Source organism: Pestalotiopsis fici, assembly GCF_000516985.1.
Source record: "Pestalotiopsis fici W106-1 unplaced genomic scaffold PFICI_Scf_7, whole genome shotgun sequence".
NCBI lineage: Eukaryota > Fungi > Ascomycota > Sordariomycetes > Amphisphaeriales > Sporocadaceae > Pestalotiopsis > Pestalotiopsis fici.
Genome location: NW_006917097.1, coordinates 2,803,201 through 2,824,989, shown reverse-complemented (window position 1 = coordinate 2,824,989; position 21,789 = coordinate 2,803,201). Strand labels below are relative to the sequence as shown.

Genomic DNA, 21,789 nt, shown 5'->3' with positions numbered 1-21,789 from the left:
GGATGCGACTGTCCTGGTGGTGGGGGACAACATCTGGCAGTGAATCAAAATGGTTTTATTCAAATACTATTTTCAAGTCATTTATAGGTATATCATGCCTGTACTCCTTCAATCATGACTTTGAAGACATCCTGTCGACCTTGTCGAACGAGCTCAAACGCCTCCTCTGCCTGCTCGAACTTGAATCTATTCGTGATGAGCTTCTTGACGTCAATCTTCCCGCTCGAGATCAGGTCAATGGCTGCCGGGTAACAGCCAGTCAAGTATCTGATTGAACCCTTGATGACCAGGCCCTGGGTACAAACTGCAGTGATGGGGAAATTTACGACCTCTTTACCCATACCGGCCTGGACAAATGTTCCGCCTCGGCGCGCTACATAGATTCCCATCTGTATGCAAGCTTCGGCCCCCGAGCACTCCAGGACGACATCAGCGCCCTCACCAAGTCCCATCTTCTCCTTGATATCATTTGCAGTCCGCTCTGCGTGCTCCATGGCATCAGCGCCGGGCTCGGCACGCTGTGGCATATACGTTCCATCGACGCCATAGGAATTGGCGATGTCCAGACGAGATTGCACGACATCTATACCAATAACCTTGGCAGCACCAGCGGCCTTTGCAACGGCCTGGCACAAGATGCCAATGGGGCCGCAGCCAAGCACAACCACCTTTTGATGGGCTCGCAAGTCAGCAGTCTTCGCGATGGCGACTGCAACGGACACGGGCTCGACCATTGCACCTTCTTCTAGGTTCATATGATCAGGGATCTTGTAGCAGAAGTCTGCAGCATTGACATAGTACTTTGCCAGAGTGCCGTCCCATGGTGGCGTAGCAGCAAAGATAATGTCTCCGCAGAGATGGTAGGATCCGCCCCGGCAGTAGTCACAACGACGACAGGGGACACCAGGCTCCATGGCTACGCGATCACCCGGCTTCAGGTGCTTGACCTCGGAGCCAACTTCCGCAATGACGCCCGAGGACTCGTGGCCCAGGACCATCGGACCGGTCAGGACATAGGATCCAATGCGGCCACGCTGCCAGCTGAGGGGGGAAATTGATGTTAGAATAAAGGAAAATGGTGTCTCATATTGAGTGAACGACTTACTAGTGTACCTGGAAACTGTTAGATACGAAAAATTACTGTTATGACAAAGAGCGCTTTACTTACATCGCTTCCACAGATGCCTGTTTGCGCGACGTGTACGATGACATCGTTTTGGTCTCGCAGTTGAGGCTTTGGTCTATCTTCAAACACAACCTCTTTGACTGCCTTCAGGACAAAGGAAGGATTTTGTTGTTTGTTACCCACAGCCATTTTGGACAAGTCTATAGATTTGAAGTTTTTATTTAAAGAAAAGATACGGACAACGGTACAGTAGCTTGGCGAATCTGCCTTGCTGCGCACTTGGGGCGGTATTTAAGCAATATCAGATTTACTTGCACATAAGTGCTCCATACTCCATCGTGGCAACCCCCTCGTCCAGGCCATGTCCATCCGAACATTCACATGTCTCCGTGTAGGTATCTTGCACTTTTACCAGTCCAATATGCAACGTATCGTAAATAGAGTTGAGCTAGAGACAACGGCGTTGTCTCCCCCTCCCGCTAGAACATTGCCAGCTGTGGGGATTTAGAGAAAAGACAAGACAGCCTAATATACCGTATATGGTAATATAGACGACCCAATTTGGCAATTTTCACGACGGCATCCGATTGGCTCGACTTGGCGGCGAAGGCGTCCCCATCTTCTCACCGCACGACTCAACACATTTTCATCAGTCAGCAGTCCGAAACCATATCATTTGTTTTGGTGAATTGACCTAGGCGTTTTTTTCGCGACCCGCTCCTTGATCCAATTTCATGTTTTCGCGTACACGTGTACTTTTGATACAACAGGGCTTAGGCTCAGGTTTTTTAGTGTGGCCACCCACCAAGCGCACCGAAGCACACTTAGGCTGGCTTTCTTCCCTATAACTTCATTTTGGGCAAGTATCCTTGGAGGCCTCGGCGGTCCCGCCTCGAGTCGATCAGCCCATCGCTAGTGAAGCTGCGATATGTTCCTGACAACTTGAGTCACGGATGAGAACATTGATATCCACGATGCGTCAAAGTGATCGTTACGTCATGAATAAGCCAGTGGAGTGCTTTCTACTCAGCATTAGTTTCAAGTACCCTGAACATGTAGCATAGAGACCAGTGCTTCTTCCGTCAGTGTCCCCGGGTAGGGGTCATCAGTGCCTAAAGCAAATTTTGCTCGCGGTCGCAGACACTGAACTCGTTGTATGTAAAGGCTGTCTCAAGTGCCAGTAGAGTAGCATAGCAACCTAAATTACGCACGCAAGTTTACTGCCTGGATCGTTCAAAATTGAAGTTGTTTTTGATGATGTTACTAAAATACCATAGCCGCGACCGAACGCGCTCTGATGACTTGATATCCTCAACAATAATTTTGCCAAAAATTTTTGCACTTGGCCTGTGCCTCAGAAACATGCTAAGCATATTTCCGACTGGCATATCCGGGTAGCTTACTAAGAACTCTCTGAGCAGCTAACTGAAGCAGCTTGCGCGGCGTACCTACCAGACTTGGGATCGCCTACCTTTTTTATCGTGCGATGATAGTCTGATAGAGGTCTTTCCCCGGTAGCAGGTCTCGGCACCGTAGTCAAGCCAGAACGGGATTCCCTGAACCAAAGGCACATGAACCTATTTTCGCCCACTCTGTGGGGGTGGAACGCGACCAAGACCCTCTTCACATTGTCAAAATCGAGATACTCATGATGTCATTTTGCTGATCAAGATCATGGTGTCCTTGAACTGATTCTTTAGAAAGAGGGCATGAAAGAAGTAACTCAGGTAAGTGGCTTGTGATGCCGTTTGTAAAGATAGTGGGTATTGACGTGGTAGCGTTCCAAGGCCGGCCGCGCATGAAACAGTGGGATCTGGCCTCGCGAGCAGCATATCACGTATGATCTGCTGGTTCTTCAGTACAGCCAAGACCAAGTGACAGGTAAGTTAAGGCGCTGTGGGAAGTGGCCAGCCCCTTCTCCAAACACCCCAGGTTCTGTGAAAGTCTATCCCCGCACCAAAGTCAGACGCCGGCCCATCCTAAGGATGCCACCCACGCCAGCGTCTAGATGGGAAAAGCCGGGGTAAGCCTACGACATTTCAGCGTCTCTATCTCCTGCTATCATTCTGTCATGTCGCTACTCAGGACGCGCAGATCGAGGCAGGGAATGGCTAGAGCATCTCTATAAGTACAATTATGTACCCCGTTGATTTGAAGTTGTTTATATCATCGATACATCTACCGCCCGTTTTTGGTCCTAGAGAGCTTTACTGATTCATGATAGAGGTTTCTGTCACCTTTGCTTGAGCACAGTTATCGCCTCTACAACAAAAACAAATACATTCAATATGGCCAAGACAAAGGGCCTGCAATCCAAAGAGCCATTCTTTGGCTTGACGGGGGGATGGCTCACCTTCTGGATAACCGTATGCTCCCCACTGCTCCCCTGCCTTCTAAATCACGCCTTTGCAGTACTGACAGTACTAGGTTGCATGTGCAACGGACATGACACTTTTTGGCTATGATCAAGCTGTATTCAGTGCGTTGCGGAACCTTTTCTTTTGTATTATGGACGCGTATTAATTCTTTTTTAGGTGGCGTCATTGTCACGGATGATTTCCTAGTGCTCCATGGCCTTACTGGTGATGGCAGTACCGAAATTATTTCAACCATGAGTGCTATTTACGCAGTTGGCTGCTTCTTTGGTGCAGTTATTGCTTTCACTGTGGGCGAACGTCTGGGTCGGAAAAAAGCTGTTCTCCTCGGAACCACCATCATGGCTGTTGGCGCTATTCTTCAAGCCTCTTCCTACAGTGTACCTCAGATGTTTGTTGGTCGTGTTATCGCCGGGTACGTCTTGCAGAGTTTATTTTCTGTCTGCCTTCGCCTACAAATTGAGCTAAACTAACCTCGGCTTTAAGCATTGGCAACGGGATCAATACCGCCACAGCTCCTGTTTGGCAGACTGAAACAGCCAAAGCGGAATGGCGCGGAAAGCTCGTGCTTTTAGAAATGTGGATGAATATTGCCGGCTTCTCGCTCGTCAACTGGATCAACTATGGTTTATCCTACGCTGGCGGCTCCGTTGCTTGGCGTTTCCCGCTCGCCTTTCAGTTCTTCTTCATCTTCATTCTGTGGGGCACTGTTCCATGGCTGCCCGAGTCTCCGCGATGGCTTATTGCCCACGGCCGCAGCGACGAGGCCGTGCCTATTCTGGCCTGTCTGGAGGCTAAACACGTCGAGGACCCGTATGTCCTTACGCAGCTTCAAGAGATTGAGTACAGCGTCAATTATGAAAAGGAACATGCCATCAAATGGCGAGACTTGATTTCAGGTCGGAACGGAGATGATCACAGTACAAAGACTCTCCGTCGCCTCATCCTCGGTGCAGGGACACAATTGATGCAGCAATTTGGTGGTATTAACATCATGTCTTATGTAAGTGTATCTGCCCGTTACCGGTGAACACCATCAGGAAGTTTGGGTAAAGCTAATCATGCGAAATGAATAGTATCTACCAACTGGTTCGTCAACACAGTTTCGACCTGTGGCCCTTCCAATTGAGTTACTGACGCTTGATTGTAGTGTTCATTGAAGTGATCGGCCTTTCAAACGAAATGTCGCGCCTTCTAGTCGCTATCAACTCCGTCACCTATCTCATATTTTCGTTCGTTGCCGTTACGCTCGTGGAACGACTCGGCAGGCGAGCCTTGATGCTACTGTCGACCGCTGGGCAGTTTGTCGCATTCTTGGTCATCACCATCCTCCTACGCTTTGCTTCGGTGTCTACAAATAGTGAAGAGCTCGGAAAGGCAGCCATTGCTTTCTTCTTCCTCTACTACATTGCTTTTGGTTTGGGTATGTTGGGAGTGCCATGGCTCTACCCTACTGAGATCAACTCCCTACCAATGAGAACCAAAGGCGCGGCCGTTGCTACTTGCACAAACTGGTAGGTGAAAGAGCAGCTCCTAGCTTGTGGCAGAATGAAAGTATTAATGTGAAATGCAGGATCACCAATTTTGTCATTGTGGAAATTACTCCTATTGGGATCCAAAATATCGGCTGGCAATTCTGGATTGTCTGGACCGTCTTCAATGCTGTATTCTTGCCCATCATCTACTTCTTCTACCCAGAGACATGTAAGCTGCCCATAAACAAATCTACCAGTCAGGCACTAATTCCTCTATAGCAAACCGCAGCCTCGAAGACCTAGACGACTACTACCGATCAAACCCGACCCTCATTGTTACAGCCGACCGCGATGCCGTAAGCGCAAAACGTCCACAGAAATACATTACTCGCGAGGAAGAAGAGGTGGTTCAAAATCGTCGTCAGAGTGTGCGTTCGACCATGGATGCAACGCCCGAAAAGGTCTAATAACGATGTGGTTTGCCACATAACTATTTCGAGGCGTATAGGGGATGTTACAAGAAGAAGGAGGATAAATACACAGTCTTGAGAAAATCACATTCAAAAGCCATATTACCGCAAGCTCAGTATGGTGCTTCGCCATGAATAAAGAAGACCATAAAAAAATGTTTTGCAACTGAATAAAAGACCCTGAGCCTGAAGCCAGTCTGACATCCCAGGAATAGGGGCTGCTCTGAACTCGTCTTCCTGTATTACGAGCTATCTGACGGGGCTGCTCAGCTAATGTGTATGATCATCACCATCACATTCGTGGAAGCTGACCAGAAGCAGCGTTGTGCAACAAATTCCTTGCAACCGTAGTCCATGAGCACAAACGCCCGAACAGGAAAATCTAGCGCTGAAACCTACATCATAGTCTGATGCGACTCGCAGACTTTCCAAGATGAACGAAACAGACATAAGTACAGTGGGTCAAGTCGTACTCATAGCATCAAGTCCAACACTTGCCCTGTTTCAACCATCCAAGAAGCGGTACTCGCAAGCAAAGCAGGGCTATAGATGAATTAAGGTTCCGAGTCATGGAGGATCGCCCCAGATCTAGACATTGAGACCCAGAAGGCTGACGATCCGACACTCGAGCTCCACACTCCACAATCATGTACTATACTAGATGTCATGCAGAGTGATAATAGTCGAGCGGCCGCTCCCTCGGGACCTCGCCGCTGGTATATTGGCAGCCTATTTTCTGGTACCGGTAAGAATCGATGGACGTTCTCAGAAAGAAAGCCTAAATTACCGAATGGGGGAATTTACGCGATGCGGGGAAAGATGCAGTAGTGAACGGGGAAATCGCCGCCCCGGAGAGTCGCCGGGCGGCGCGTGCTGATCTCCCCTTCCCCGCGGGCAACTGCCCGTATCATACCAAGCCTACCAAGCTTTCTATAGCAAGTCCCGAGGTCAGTGTGATCATACGCGTCAATTTGGAGGCAGAGAACCACTATTCTGGGTCTTTCTTCACCCGCGACGAGTCAGTAGCAATGGCCGTTGTTTATTTGCTAAAGATGTGCGTCCCCTCCTGCATCGTCCTGCGAAGCACCTCGATATATTCTACTCCTTGAATACGCCACAGCTTGACTGCTGAACCACCGACCAAAATGCCTCTCTTTGCGCCAGAAGACGTCAACACTCCAGTCCTATCTCAATTCTTCTTGAAGGGCAAGATCGCAGCCGTTACGGGCGGTGCCCGTGGCATAGGCGTCGAGATCGTTCGTGGCCTGGCCGAAGCAGGCGCCGACGTGGCCCTCATTTATTCCACCAGCACCGATGCGCCCGACATTGCCGTCCAGATCGCCTCGGCGACGGGCGTCCGCGTCCAGGCCTTTCAATGCGACGTGTCCAAGCGGGACAATGCGGCCGTCACCATCAACCAGATTGCGACGGAATTCGGCAACGGTCGACTCGACATCATGGTCGCCAACGCTGGCGTTTGCGCCAATATCCCCAACCTCGAGTACACGGAAGAGACATGGCAGAAGAATAATAGCGTCAATCTCGACGGCGTCATGTGGACGGCCCAGGCCGCGGGCAAAATCTTCAAGAAGCAAGGCAAAGGCAACTTGATTATCACCGCATCTGTCAGCGCCATATTGGTCAATATTCCCCAGACACAGGCTGCCTACAACGCGTCCAAGGCCGCCGTGGTGCATCTGGCCAAGAGCCTGGCAGTTGAATGGGTCGACTTTGCCAGGGTGAATTGTATATCTCCTGGATTCATCTTGACTGAAAGTAGGTGGTGTATCTTGCACTCTATATTGTGTAATACAGTCACTAACATTGCATCACCAGTGCTTACGCGACAGCCGAAAGAACTGTTTGATCAATGGATGTCCATGATTCCTGGCCGCCGGATATGCCACCCTGCCGAGCTGAAGAGCGTATGTAGTAAAGAGAGCTCATAAACAGAGATGAATGACTGACTTGAGAATAGGCATATGTTTTCCTCGCCAGCGATGCATGCTGCTATATGACAGGATCTAATATGGTTATAGATGGAGGCTACACGTTGCCGTAAAGATGTTGGATGTATTTACTGGAGCTACACTGTAGACTCGGATATAGAATTCAAAGGTATATACTGACATGCAAATCGTTGATTGTCACCCAAATACTACTGGAAGTGAACTAAGGGAAACACGTACAGCGAGTCTGCCATCTGCTATGGGTCTTTCTGTATGAATTGTATATAGCTTGGAATCTCGGGGACTGACCTCCGTTGGTGATAATTATAATTAACAAGCTGTGGTGTGTATACTCATGATTGACTCTTCATCGGATACGCCAAGGCATAATAGAAAGCGTGGCTCACACATTTTCGTCATGAACGGAGTTCTCAATCAATCCGATCACCACTTTCCGCAGAATGTAACACGACGAATAAAATCGGTGGTAGTTGAAGCCTTTCTTCTACGCCTAAACTCTCATTACCTCATCGTAGCGACGTTGTTGTGTTCAAGCTAATGCTGATTGGCGGAAACTCCAATCGGCCGCGTCGCTCATCCCCCGGCGTCGGTGTTGGGGCCAATGGAGAAAACCCGCGCCTAGACAACGGAGCTGATACGGAGCGGTACTCTGGTCGTGTCGTAGCTATGTGTGCCGAGTGAGGTTTAGCCAAAAGTGTTGATTGCAGCAGCATGGCTAAATGTGACCAATATTTGGAGTGTCGCTCTTTTATGTAACGATCACGTCGGGGTATTGGCAACGGTCTTCGGATCATTGTAGCGAGCTCCCGTCACATTGTAGTAGAGATCATACTACAGCGTAGAGCTAGATATAGAACGCCAAGCATGTATATAAATTCATTTCAAAGACCACCATATCGCAATTTTTAGAATATGTAGGAAGCAAGTCGGACAGCTTTCGAGGCCTGCAAACCAACACCATGCATTGCCCTCTCGCCCTCGTGCTCCAGGTGGCGGCACTGTTAGCCTCAGGCGCCTCTGCAGCAGACTTGACCGGCCAGCGAACCAAGTACAACTTCAACTCCAACTGGAAGCTCTTTGTTGGTGACGACGATGATGCTTCCTCCATCGACTTTGATGATGCTTCGTGGAGCAACATTACTCTTCCTCACGCTTGGAATGAGGACGATGCCTTTAAAGTTTCCATCGCCAATCTTTCTACCGGCATTGCCTGGTACCGCAAAACCTTTAGCGTCCCGGGCCCGACCGAGAAAGTCTTTCTCGAGTTTGAAGGTATCCGTCATGGTGGCGAATTCTACTTGAATGGAGAGTGGATCGGGAGAAGCGAGAACGGCGTCATGGCATTTGGCTTTGATGTCAGCAATCTGATTGTGGCTGATGGAACCAACGTCGTCGCCGCCCGGATTGACAACAGCTGGGATTACCGAGAGGTTTCGACAAACTCGCGTTATCAGTGGAACGATCAAAACTTTTACGCCAACTACGGTGGCATCAACAAGAATGCATACCTGCACACCACCAACAATCTGTATCAGACTCTCCCACTGTATTCCAACCTGAACACAACCGGTGTGTACGTCTATGCTCAGGACCATGATATTGAGGCAGGATCAGCCACTGTGATGGCAGAGTCTGAGATCAAGAACGAGTCCGATGAAACAATTGAATTTGTCTTTGAGGCTATCATTAAAGATCTCGACGGCAAGGTCGTTGGTCAAATGCATAGCGATGCGTACACCTTGGAAAGCAATGCAACAACAGTCGCCAATGTCTCTTCTTCTGTTGAAGGCCTCAACTTCTGGAGTTGGGGCTACGGTTACCTATACACAGTCCAGACAAGCCTCTTGGTCAATGGAACATCAGTGGACCAAGTACAAACAACTACCGGCTTCCGAAAGACCAACTTTGACGATGGATACTTCAAATTGAATGACCGAGCTCTCCACCTCAAGGGTTATGCGCAACGCTCTACCAATGAGTGGCCCGCACTTGGCTGTTCCGTCCCGGCTTGGCTCTCTGACTTTTCCAACGAGCTCGTCCTTGCTAGCCATGGAAGTCTGGTGAGATGGATGCATGTCACGCCGTGGAAGCAGGACATTGAATCGCTTGATCGACTAGGTGTCATTCAAGCTATGCCGGCTGGTGATTCCGAGGGTGATGTGACTGGAGACCGATGGACGCAACGCACCGAACTCATGCGTGACGCGATAATCTACAACAAGAACAATCCCAGCATCATTTTCTACGAGAGTGGCAATCACGGCATCAGCGAAGAGCACATGCAGGAGATGAAAGACATTCGAGATTTGTATGACCCACACGGCGGACGGGCAATTGGTGCACGAGAGATGCTCAATTCGACGGTGGCGGAGTACGGTGGTGAGATGCTTTACATTAACAAGGGTTCCAGGATCCCTTTCTGGCAAATGGAGTATTCTCGTGACGAAGGCATCAGGAAGTATTGGGACAACTGGACCGTGCCCTACCATCCCGACAATCAATACACTGTGGAGGGTGATGGGTATGACCACAACCAAGACACTCACGCCGTTGAGGATGTTGTTCGTTGGTTCGACTATTACGAGCAGCGCCCAGGACAGGGAACACGTGTCAATGCTGGAGGAGTCAACATCATCTTCTCTGACAGCAATACCCACCATCGGGGCTCGCAGAACTATAGGACGTCCGGCGAGGTCGACTCTCTCCGTCTGCCCAAGGATGGGTGGTACGCACATCAGGTCATGTGGGACAACTGGGTCGACGTTGAGCGGGCTGCTATTCGCATCATCGGACACTGGAACTACAATGACACCACGGTCAAGGATGTTTATGTAGTTTCAACCTCTGACGAAGTCGAGCTCAAACTCAACGGAAAGTCTTTGGGTAAGGGCCAACAGAGCCACAGGTTCCTCTACACTTTTACCAATATCCAGTGGGAGTCGGGTGATCTCGAAGCCTTTGGATATGCCGCATCCTCCAGTGAGGCCGACGTCACTGACAAGCGTGTAACTACTGGTGAAGCTGCTTCGATTCGTCTCACCTCGCATACTTCGGCTTCCGGGTTTCAAGCTTCAGGTGCCGACATTGCTCTCGTCGAGGTGGAAGTCATTGATGCCAACGGCACGCGTGTTCCAACTGCACTCGACTTGATTGATTTCAAACTTTCTGGCGAGGCGGAATGGCGTGGAGGGATTGCCGTGGGACAAGACGATAACTACATCCTTGCCACCTCTTTGCCTGTGGAGAATGGCGTCAATCGAGTTTTGCTGCGATCCACCACGACTGCCGGCAAGGTTTCCCTGACGGCGACGGCCGACGGTCTCGAATCCGCTTCAGTCGAGCTCAACACCATAGATTATCCCAACACCAACGGCTTGGGGCTCGAGTTGCCAGGGGCGAAAATGACGAGTCCTCTGAGCAGAGGTCCGACGCCCTCGGGAGCGTCCTTTGTGCGGGGCCGAATAGCCCTGCAGGCCAAGTCCGTTACGGCAGGGTCAAACGAAGACGATGCTGAGCTGTCAATTGACGACGACGAGGAGACTGCCTGGTCCAGCGACAGCACTACTGATACGGCCTGGATCCAGTATGAACTCGAGGAAGAGTCCGAGGTATCAGAGGTTGTCCTGAAGTTGTCCGGCTTCCGCACCAAGGCATATCATGTGGCAGTGGCGGTGGATAATACAACCGTCTGGTCCAATACCACCTCTTTAAACCTAGGATATGTCACTTTGGCCTTTAATGCGACCACAGGGCAGTCCATTACACTCTCTAGTACCAGTGGAGCCCTTAACATTATCGAGGCAGAATTTTATACCGTGCTGTGAAGACGCCTTTGTGTTGATATTTTGAAGCACATATACATCCCCATCTAGGTAGTTAGCACCAAATGTACAATTATTACTGACCATGAGTTGATCCATTGAGGAGAGGTGAGCCCAAACAAATGAGTTAAGGTTCCTGACTGCGTTAGTGTTCAAGGAATACTACAAGTAAGGTTTTCGGCATTGGCAGCGGCAGGTAAATTAACCATTACCCAGAGGTAGGGTGCCGGTATCCATGATTAGTATGGTATGGACGTGCAGTCGCGGGTTCATTGTCAAAATGTAGGAATAGGTGTAGCGCTTCTCCACACATATATGTGTCTTTGACCATTTATACTCTGTTGTGTGAAAAGATATGATAGGTATGGGCAATAGTTGTTGTATTAGTTGAGTTGTTCACATCCAACAGAGGCTGGATGGTCAAAGATATATACATGTGTGGAGAAGCGCTCCACTTATTGCTACATTTTGACAACCCTCTGTTTCGTGAGTCTAATATGGTGGCATAACTCATGCAATCACGAGAGACCACTGGTCATTAGGCCAACTGCTCCGGGCTTGTTATTTTCCTATATTTTCCAATGTATCATACTTCATGTGCCGGCATGGTTCCAAAGTCAGATACGAGTCAATCTTGGCCTATTTATAGAGTTCCATCGTATGTACAATCTGCACGAATCACGGCGCGAGCCGCGTTCACTGAACTTCCGAAGAATTGCATCAGTACATTGGAATAAGAGGCGAAGAATCGCTGCGGAGTCAGGAGGGTTGGATTTAGCAGATTCTATCGTTGCGCGCACAATTTCGGCGCGGGAAAGGAAATTAACACACAAAACGAACATGTGGTGGTTTCAGATGATTATCACACCATCAAGCCGTAAATTATGCCAGTGAACATATCTGATAAACCCTGTATGGAATACAGTAAGCTAGATGCATATGATTACTATATAGTATCACGACCTGGGCTGACTCACTCATGGACTCGACCATTGGTTTGATGCATGGAAAGACTTGGAACTGTTGAGCACCATTATAATGCAATTACCCTTTGCGTTGACGCCAACCCTTGTCCCAACCGGCATAAGTACTGCTACCTAAAAAGCAAGTCCGATGTCCGATGTCCGATGTCCGACAATTACTTTGGAAACCTCTTACTTGAAACGGTGCAAATACCACTGCCTGCTTATCGTCTTCGACAAATCTTGTCGAGGGCAGAATTATAGCCGACAAATTTTAAACTTTCTCCCCTTTCCTATTGCAAATACTGGAACCACAATGACGGCAAATATCCAACAAGATGCTATCGAGCTATCCCAATCAGAGCCGTACGCCAAAAGTATGGAGAAGAACGAGCCAGCTGCAAAAGACTTTTCTAAATCAATTGAGACTGATGTGTCCCCCGAAACTCACTCAGTTGGAGATGACGAAGATTATCCCACTGGATTGAAGTTCTGGCTCATCATCCTAGATCTGGGTGCCTTGCTTGTTCTCGGCGGACTAGACAACAACATTGTTGCAACCACGGTGCCCAGGTACGATTTGAACGCGTCACATGCTTGAAATACACATGCGTTGCCCAAGGGATAATATGTTGACACTCTCTGCCTTGTAGCATTACAGATCATTTTCACACTGTTGCAGACATTGGCTGGTATAATTCAGCATTCAGACTCTGCTCTTGTGCATTTCAATTTGTATTCGGCAGGCTATATAAGGTCTTCTCAGTCAAACTCACATTCATGCTCGCCAATACTATCCTCTTGGTTGGATCAATACTTTGTTCTACGGCCGTAACGTCGACAATGTTCATTATCGGGAGGGCCGTGTCTGGTATAGGTTTTGCAGGCATTATCGGCGGAGTTTTGAACATCATCTCCCATATCATGCCTCTGAGGAAGCGGCCTCTCTACTGTGGCATGCTCAGCGGTGTTGAAAGCGCGGCTGTCATCGCCGCGCCAATTGTGGGGGGAGCTTTGACGCAATCGCTTGGTTGGCGCTGGTGTTTCTGGATCAATTTACCGATTGGAGGTGTCACGCTTCTGATGACGATATTCTTAGTTTCGGACCCAAGACCCGGCGATCCGAGTATGACCACCAAACAAAGGCTTGCTCAGCTCGACCCAATAAGCAATTTGCTTCTTATTCCAGCTCTGACTAGCCTTTTCATTGCGCTGTCCTGGGCTGGCATTGAGTATTCCTGGACCGACGGCAAAGTTATTGGGCCTATTGTCACTTTTGTCGTTCTTATGGCCCTTTTTGTTTACTATCAACATGTGCGAGGCGAAGCCGCCGCGTTACCGCCTCGAATCATAGGAAAACGCAGCATTATCGCCGGAGCTGTTTTTGCTATAGGTACTAATAGCTCTATTAATATCCTCGAGTATTACTTACCAACATATTACCAAACTGTACGCGAATATTCTCCTGGTTCGAGCGGTTATATGATTATTCCAATAATAGTTGGCAGCCCTATTGGCATGTTTCTTTGTGGATTTGGAACCAGTACAATCGGCTATTATACACCTTTTATGCTTCTCGCTTCCATAACGATGCCCATTTTCTCAGGTCTTGTCACAACATTCGATGCGACTACGAGCTTTGTACGACTTATTTTATATTCGGGCGCTTTTGGGTTTGCTAGTGGGATAGGCTTTAATGCACCAATCAGTGCTGTACAAGTAGTACTGCCCATTGAGGATGTCTCTCTAGGAATATCCATCATACTCTTCGCGCAGCAAATCGGACCTGCTATCACAATGGCTGTAGCTCAAGTCATTTTCATCAACCGGCTCTCGACGAATTTAATTGGAACAATTTCAACTCTTGACCCGGCTACTATCCAAAACAGCGGGTTGACGGAAATTATCAATGACGTCCCAGCAGCTCAGCACATGGAGGTTCTGGAAGGCATCAGCAGGAGTCTTGACGAGACTTGGTACCTGGTTGTTGGTCTAACCTGTGCAACGTTGATAGGAAGCCTGTTAATGGAGTGGAGATCTGTGAAACACAAGAAAAGCTGAGGCATTCAATCAGGGATGATGGTAGAATTAAGCATCTCTTTTCTGATTAGACACTCATTATACTGGTGGATTTATAAAGGACGAAAGCAATGCCCTTTTCCCAAGGCGCCTTATTTTCTGATCATGTCATATATCGTTGAAGTACTTTGATCAAGCCATCCGATCTCAAGCTGCTGTTCCTCCAAAATCAGGATGCGCAATCCCACAGGTATCGTCAAGGTTGATGTGGCCCAGGCTGAGCCTGAGCGGCTCGATTTGCAGGCCAGGGTCCGAAAACCATCGAAATTATCGAAGAGGCTGCCCAAAATGGCGCCAAGATGATTGCATTCTCAGAGTGCTGGATTCCTGGCTACCCGATCTGGGCATGGTCGTTTGGGTTCAAGGACAACGTAGGCGAGACCCAAGTTCCCTGACTGATTTCAATAACTGCTCTCTTGACCTCGACATCATAGATAGACGACCTTATAGACGGCTAGAATTCTGGACTCAAGCAACAGTCACCGCTAAGAATCCTGCAAGTCATTTTCTTGGTGGAACAACGTCTCACTCTAGTACTCTTAATAGGGATTTGGTCGCCGGCATTGGAATGTGCACATGAGTGGTTTTGATAGTCGCGGCTAACGGTAAGAGAAAGGAGTAAAAGCAGGCACGCGCCGAAAAGTTATATTAGCGTTGCGTGTCGTGGTGACTAGTCTGCGTTTTATGCTCGCCATGTCTCTTTTGTGTTTGAATGACGGCTGTAGATGTGCCCTGACCTCTTTCAAATGCTGATTGAGAAGCAACAACAAGCCAGTGGGCTTAATAATGTGAATTATTAAAAACTCATCCGAAATTACAGTTTTCAATTAACCTTTGACAGAGTCCCGTCATATTGGGTAGAAGGAGAATGCCACCCAAGCGTTAACGCGTTAAAGGCTTAGCACAATGGGCGGGCAAACTGGACTCGCATCTCCGGCAGCATTCCCAGCTTTGCCATTTCCACGAATGCTTCAAATATGCTCTCCATTGTGTCGACGAACCCTGTCCAACCCAGCCGCCGGGCTTTGTTAAGGCAAGGGCTTGCGGTTCGGCAGTAAGCGAACCTGGCCATGTAGAAACCGTCTGGAATGGCGAATGGATCATGGATTAATTTGCCTCGAGATATCTCCATCATCTCCCGCCATGCTGCCACGTTCTTCTCGTCTTTGGCCCAGTCCTCGAGGGTGAATCGCGCCTTGTACGAGAGTGGGGGCCCATAGCCCAATGGAGCTAACTTGCCAGACGTTCCAAATGTCTGATTTGCCATGTCGGACTCGTCATCTGGAGGAGGAACCACGCCGCTCGCGCCATACCAGCGAGCCAGTTCATTAAAAAAGCGTTCCAAAGTCAGAGGACCGCCATCCTGCGTGTTGAACTTTTCATTACAGCCGTGAGGTGTTAGAGCCACCCACTCGGTTAAGAAACCAGTCATCCGGGCAGAGCAATGGTAGTTTTCGAACTGCCAAGATTCCCAGTCGCCGCCGAACTCGAGTGGTTCACCTTTGTGTGTTTGGACCGCAGCATAGACCCCAAACAGATAGAACCCGTTCATAGCCGCCTGCGAAGACGCGCCGATCACAGCACAGGGCATGATGACACTCCAAGACGAGTTTTGCTTCTGACAGAAAGCCTTTACAAGGTCTTCCTGGATGTAGTAGAAGCTCGGCTCGAGGTGTTTAGGCTGCGGGTCAGACTCGAGGAGAGGCACGGTCGTGCGGCCGATATGAACACCATAATTTTTGCCACCGGTTTGCAAGATGAATCGGTCCGGCTTGATTTTGGCCAGTTCAAGTGCTTGTAGGAAGTTTTGCAACAATAGCACGTTGCTTTCGACAAGAGCATCTGCCTCGGACCATTGCTTGTGAACGTAGGAGTAAAAGAAGATGTAGTTGGCGTGTACGCCGGCTGTTGTCAATGCCTCTGCGATTGAAGCAGGTTCACTGAGGAAGTCACAACTGACGAAGTGAATCCTGGACCGAGCCTCACGAGGTAAAAGGGCCATCATTTCCTCCGGCGGGGGCCTGCGGGACAGACAGAAGACCTTCTTCCACCGCTTAGGACTCTCGAGAAGGGCGCGCATCATATTGAAGCCAGAGATTCCATTGGCTCCGGTAACGATAGCCGCGAGTCCTTCCAAAGTATCATCGATGATGGGAAGGTTTCTATAGATGCCAACCTGGCGAAGTGCTGAAGTCGAAGAGGCCATGGTCGAAAGCTTCCACGTTGAAGTCAAATGATAACGGCTGTGTTAGCAGAAAAGCTTGGTGAGGAAAATAAGACGGATGTTAAATAGGAAAGACAAGTTTTGTGTGCTTTTGTGGCAGTTCGCGATGGTTATCGACTCCTGTTGAATGGCTCAATTTGCTTAGCAATCCAATCCCAGCGGGGCGGACTTGAAAAAGTCCGTCTTTCTCTGCAGCCGAATATAGTAGGGGCCAGCATCGGCACTTAGGACTGGTTCGGAGAGGAGGCAACCCGACACGCGAATACCCTACAGAAGTTATGGAAGTACTGAGTTCTCGTATTACCTCAAGGACGTATCCGCAAGCAATTTGTAGAGTCATAACGCAGGCTCCTTGGCACTAGGCGATGTGTATTGATAAATTATGGCAGAGTTTGGCGCAGGCTTGCGCGTGAACAGTAATATACGACTTATGACGGGTCAGTCAAACGTTCCTCGCTAGGTTTTAGAGCCATTTGTGCGTGCTTTCTGCAAGACTTAGCAGTTGTCCAGCGAGCCGCCAACTCAAACCTGGTATTTGTATCGGGCTGTTTTTTAATCCTGCCGCAAACATATCAGATTCCGTGTCCGTCACTTATTGGAGAAGGACGGCCGAAGAAGCATCTCTCACGGAGTCGGGGCTCGTAAGAGCCCGAGGCGGAATTGATCAATCGAAACCCTTATTTGTCATGCGGAAAACCTGGTGTTGCAGCAGGGATTCCTTTTTGATCGCATATTATCTTCGGGTTTGCGCGAGTCAGGGCCAAGCCGGGGGTTCGTTTATAGTGACCACCTTACATTGGAAGCGTCTACATTTCCCTGACTAGTAACTTTCCTTGCGCAGCAGGACAAGAGCTTGTTGGATTTGCCAAGGCCATGAGCCAAGATGCTCAGAAAGCCAGTGTCTCGATCGTCGCAATAGATGATCATTGGAAGGCTTGCCTATCAGAGTCTTTCGGCGGTGCTTTGATCATGGTGCAAGACATGGAGCTTGTCGCTCTAGTACGACGAAATGACTATCAAAAGGTATGTTCAATATTCCATTAATTACCTGTGTACTTGCTATAGAATAGAGGTATGGCCCTGCAGAGGGCACATAGACCCAATCCGAAACCCCAGCTTTATTGTTGGCGGGCAATGAAGCTGTAGAGTCGCCGGCGGTTACTATTGCACCAAAATCAGCCGAGCTTGGGTTTAGGTCGATTTCAATCCAAGCCTTTCCAGATTGAGAGACAAAAAATCCTCCTTGTGCGTCAATATCTCCAACATTCCAAGTACCGGCAGGAAGCATTATAGGCAAGATCGCATAATCTCCATTGGAACCAATACGTATAATCTGGTTGACTCCGCTGTTGTTAGCAATGCCATAGATGTAGTTGTCGAGTACGTTATATCCAACAGCATTGACTGGACCTGTTCCGACGGGCGCATTGACAACAGTTTGGAATCCAGTGGTCAAATTGATACGGAAGAGGGTTTGATCTTGAATCATGTAACCGCTGTCATCACAACTATAGGTCGGTAGAGGTATACTGGTTACGATGACTGTGCCCGAAGTTGTTCCGCCCCCAGGAATCGTTGAGGTGCCTGCAACGTCGCCGGTCGTTGTTTGTGTGATGGTGCCAGCAGGTGTTTGCGTCACAATGACTGTTCCGGGAATACTGCAGTCCCTGGCCTCAAATCCAACGCAGGTGGGAATAGTCAAATATACGGGTACATGGTAGATAGCGCTCCACTCGTTCCCCCAGTTTGAGACCTGTCTTATCTTCACGTTGAATCAGCTGAGGATAGTCATATAATTTACCGGTGATGAGCTCAAAAGTAATTATTTGGATATATCATGTCAGATGCACATGAGATGCAAGTGTCTCTAAAACGATGATGAAAAAGGAGTGATGACTAAAGGAGAGATTCCGATATGCACACAAATGAAAGAGAGAAAAAAAAAACAATATTTCCAATATATTTTAGCAACAGTGTTAAGTGTGTCCATGAACAACCATGCAAATTACAGACACCCGGTAGCTAATCGACTTGATATCAGAGATTCACTGCGCTGCCTCTGCCACGGATCCTTATTCCTGCAATCTTTATCTTCTTCTCCAAGAAATTTCCTTTCCATGCGAAATCGTCACCTAGTTGATTTAACTTGCATTTGGTTCTACAATTCACCAAGTACATTCGGCTCTGTAGACAGAGTCTCTGCATTGGCAACAATCTCCTGGGCCAGGTTGGTCCAAAATACACAGGCGCTCTTCGTGTTTTGGTAGTCGGGTCGGTCTACCACGAAAGCGGGCTGTGTAAAAGGGATCTGTACGTTGAGAACGTTTGTGAGGGAGTCAAGCGATCCATTTGCTACAGTCCACTTGGGAGCGGGGGAATTGGGGAGCTGTGGTTGCGGTAGAGTATTGGGATCGCCACTAGACAGCGCGAAGGATGCGAAATAGGTCTGATAGGCCTTGGAGACATTTGTATTCACCAGTGAATTGGCGTATTCTTCGGCAAGGCAATCCGACAAAGACGCAACCTTCTTCAGTAGTTCCACAGCTTCACTCTGATTATTAACAAAAAGAGGAACGAGGTCGCTCGCATGACGGGCATAACGTGAAAAGGGAAAGCCGTAGCTCATGGCATGTGTCTGATTGGGAAAAGCAGTAAATAAGTCTCGAGTGTTGCAAGTGAAAGAGGCGTCGCGAATGACGGTGGCGACACAGTCTCGGTAGTTTCCTTGAAACCTGCTTTCACAATTATACCGCTGGAAAATTTTGTCTCTCTGGGCTGCTGGCTTGGCTCCTGGTAGGAACACCGTCAAAAAGTCGACAAATGTTTTCTCGGATGTAAAATATGACGGGATGAAAGACTCGGGCTCGTTTTGACAGTGTGAAACTATTGCAGCGTTGATATTCGTTTTCCAATATTTGCCTGCATACCACATAAGTAAACTCATCATAAGTACTAGTCTTAGTGGTCGGCAGCCATTTGACAAAACATACCACTTGCAAAAGACAGGGTGGGAATTCTCGTAACCCATTTACCGTCTACAGCTGGACCCACAGGAAACAACCCTGTCTGCTTCACGGTCTCAAACAGTTTCTGATTGGCGGCCGTGAGATTCTTAGACGTCCTGAGGCAGTCGATATTGTAGGAGAGGCCACAGCCCGCTAGCTGGGAGAAGTTCTGATAGACGCGATCCAGCATACCGTCAGGCGCATTGTCCCAGGCCCATTCGAACGCTGGGCTCTGCACGGCGAAGGTCTTGAAGGTAGGGTCCTTGCTACCGTCCTCACGGACGAGATGGTGCAAGATAGAGCCAGCACCGGCCGACTCTCCCCAGGCAGTGACCGAGGTGCTATCACCGCCAACGCTTCCAACATATTTCTGTATCCATTCAAACAGTAAAGCCTGGTCGTAGAGCCCAGCATTAGGTTGTCCGTTCCTCTGCAAGTAGTTACCCGCGAGCCAGCCGAAAGCCCCGAGGCGGTAATTTCCAGCCACGAAGATTGTCTGGTACCGACTGGCGCTCACGATAGACTGACCTGTGTACAGTGGCCCAAACTGATTCTTACTTCCGAAAGCAAAAGCGCCTCCATAAAGCCATACAATAACCGGCATCGGCTTGGTTTGTTCCTCAAAGGCAGATTTTGGGACGTAGAGGTCCAGGAATAAGCAGTCTTCATCTTGCCTGCCAATTTGGTCCGCTGGGTCGTCGACAGGGGATTCACCGCCAGGAGGCCTGTTCAGAGCAGTGGGGTCAATTTGGATACAGTTTCTGCCATCTTTAACGGGTTGGGCGGATGCATTTGTCCAAGAAGGAAACGATGGGGCACTGAATCGCTGCGGCTTGGCCCCGAAGCGAACGTTTTCGAAGATGTAGAATTGGAGCAATTAGGCTGGCATCTTCAGGCAGAGCTCCTTACACTTTATAAAGACAACTGACATTCGTATCCCCTAAAAGCACTTCTGCTTGATAGGTACCCCAGGGTAGTTTTAGACTAGGGAGGTTTGCGTGTGTTTTTGCCTTGTCGTCGGCGATACCTCGTTGGTTTCCCAAGGCCCACAGGCCAAAGTAGCTGACAAGATGGGCAAGTATAGACATTTTATCAGCATCAGTGTTGCCGAGAAACAGCGTGAGTAGCCTTTGGGTCATCAACAAAAGACAAGATCTGGAAGGACTTAATGTACCTCTGCTCGCTGAGACTGTTGCCCGCAGGGCCGAATGAAAACTTGAGATCAGAAACAGCTTTGCTCACTGAGAGACTCGTGAAGCACCGCAAACCAAGTCGAGGCCTTGGAATGCGAAGGCGCGCAAAAATATAGTTCACAGTATTCACATGATTCACGACACACCATTATACAATCCTGGTATAGGCTTGCGGAATGGAGTGTGTAGGTGGGAGCTTAACCACAACGCTGATCTATCTCTATTGAAGTGATTATACCGTGGTACAGCTAAAGATCGCAACTATCACTTTTTACCCCAACGCTTTGGAATTAACAAACTACAAAAAGCCATCATAACCCAAGTCAACCCATATGACTCCAAAAAAAAAAAAAAAAAAAAGGACAAGGATCCGCGCGGTAGTTAGTTATTCGATATGCTGGCAACTGGAAGCCTTGGCCAATTAACTTTCTAAACTTACGGCCGTATTTAGTGGCTTACACACAAGGTTAAACGTAATAGCAGATGAAGCTCAAGACGATCCCAGCCTATTGACTTAGTGTCGTACTGACGTAGTCAATACCCACCGCAGATCACCTGCGTGTGTATATAGTCGCTCTTCAGCACCTCTCTTTTATAGACTAGAGATCAACTCAGACAACTTTCAATGCTTCCTCGATCATCTCGTCTTCAGTTCCCCCTTTATATATCGGCTCAGGTGAGACTTAGCTATTGAGAACAATCATTTTTAGACTTTGGGTCTAAGTCTCAGCTTCACACTATACCTATCTGTGGAACGTTAAAAGGGGACTTAGCTAGCATTAGATATAGGAGAGAGGGGGGTACCCCCTCTGCGGCTCATATACATAGTTTACAGTACCGGATCAGCCGGAGAATTATGCTTTTACCGATTAGTAGTACGGTATACCCTTTAAGCACTATTTTTTATATCCGACACGCCCTTTATACCGTACGACTGGATCTGTATCGTTATTACGTGCAGGCTTAATCCCCAAAATGGCAGCTTAACGTGCGCCTTTTAGCACTAAACTCCTGGTTCACGATGCTGTATATTATGAGCGCAGCCTATTGCTGCCCTTGGCATTGCCTGGCCGGTGCTGCTTCATAAAC

At 48.7% G+C, this 21,789-nt stretch overlaps 7 protein-coding genes across 7 annotated transcripts; 4 read left to right on the top strand and 3 right to left on the bottom strand.

Annotated features, from left to right (window-relative positions):
• Window positions 1–92: 92 nt before the first annotated feature.
• PFICI_10488 (D-xylulose reductase A) lies at window positions 93–1,315 on the bottom strand (the record flags this gene model as incomplete). The annotated part of the gene is made up of 3 exons (XM_007839069.1): window positions 93–1,041; window positions 1,106–1,113; window positions 1,169–1,315. The coding sequence occupies 3 exons, from the start codon at window positions 1,313–1,315 to the stop codon at window positions 93–95; spliced, it is 1,104 nt and encodes a 367-aa protein (XP_007837260.1).
• A 2,099-nt stretch (window positions 1,316–3,414) lies between these two features.
• On the top strand, window positions 3,415–5,443 carry PFICI_10487 (uncharacterized protein; the record flags this gene model as incomplete). The annotated part of the gene is made up of 8 exons (XM_007839068.1): window positions 3,415–3,492; window positions 3,554–3,605; window positions 3,661–3,916; window positions 3,988–4,504; window positions 4,578–4,590; window positions 4,652–5,015; window positions 5,075–5,205; window positions 5,256–5,443. The coding sequence occupies 8 exons, from the start codon at window positions 3,415–3,417 to the stop codon at window positions 5,441–5,443; spliced, it is 1,599 nt and encodes a 532-aa protein (XP_007837259.1).
• A 1,148-nt stretch (window positions 5,444–6,591) lies between these two features.
• On the top strand, window positions 6,592–7,508 carry PFICI_10486 (uncharacterized protein; the record flags this gene model as incomplete). Its single annotated transcript, XM_007839067.1, has 3 exons — window positions 6,592–7,222; window positions 7,283–7,371; window positions 7,425–7,508. The coding sequence occupies 3 exons, from the start codon at window positions 6,592–6,594 to the stop codon at window positions 7,506–7,508; spliced, it is 804 nt and encodes a 267-aa protein (XP_007837258.1).
• Window positions 7,509–8,375: 867 nt separating this feature from the next.
• PFICI_10485 (uncharacterized protein) lies at window positions 8,376–11,240 on the top strand (the record flags this gene model as incomplete). Its single annotated transcript, XM_007839066.1, has 1 exon — window positions 8,376–11,240. One exon carries the CDS (start codon window positions 8,376–8,378, stop codon window positions 11,238–11,240), a length of 2,865 nt encoding a protein of 954 aa, XP_007837257.1.
• A 1,275-nt stretch (window positions 11,241–12,515) lies between these two features.
• PFICI_10484 (uncharacterized protein) lies at window positions 12,516–14,260 on the top strand (the record flags this gene model as incomplete). The annotated part of the gene is made up of 2 exons (XM_007839065.1): window positions 12,516–12,772; window positions 12,853–14,260. The coding sequence occupies 2 exons, from the start codon at window positions 12,516–12,518 to the stop codon at window positions 14,258–14,260; spliced, it is 1,665 nt and encodes a 554-aa protein (XP_007837256.1).
• Window positions 14,261–15,176: 916 nt separating this feature from the next.
• On the bottom strand, window positions 15,177–16,484 carry PFICI_10483 (uncharacterized protein; the record flags this gene model as incomplete). The annotated part of the gene is made up of 1 exon (XM_007839064.1): window positions 15,177–16,484. One exon carries the CDS (start codon window positions 16,482–16,484, stop codon window positions 15,177–15,179), a length of 1,308 nt encoding a protein of 435 aa, XP_007837255.1.
• A 985-nt stretch (window positions 16,485–17,469) lies between these two features.
• On the bottom strand, window positions 17,470–20,595 carry PFICI_10482 (uncharacterized protein; the record flags this gene model as incomplete). Its single annotated transcript, XM_007839063.1, has 4 exons — window positions 17,470–18,264; window positions 18,679–19,421; window positions 19,493–20,339; window positions 20,437–20,595. The coding sequence occupies 4 exons, from the start codon at window positions 20,593–20,595 to the stop codon at window positions 17,470–17,472; spliced, it is 2,544 nt and encodes an 847-aa protein (XP_007837254.1).
• Window positions 20,596–21,789: the final 1,194 nt, after the last annotated feature.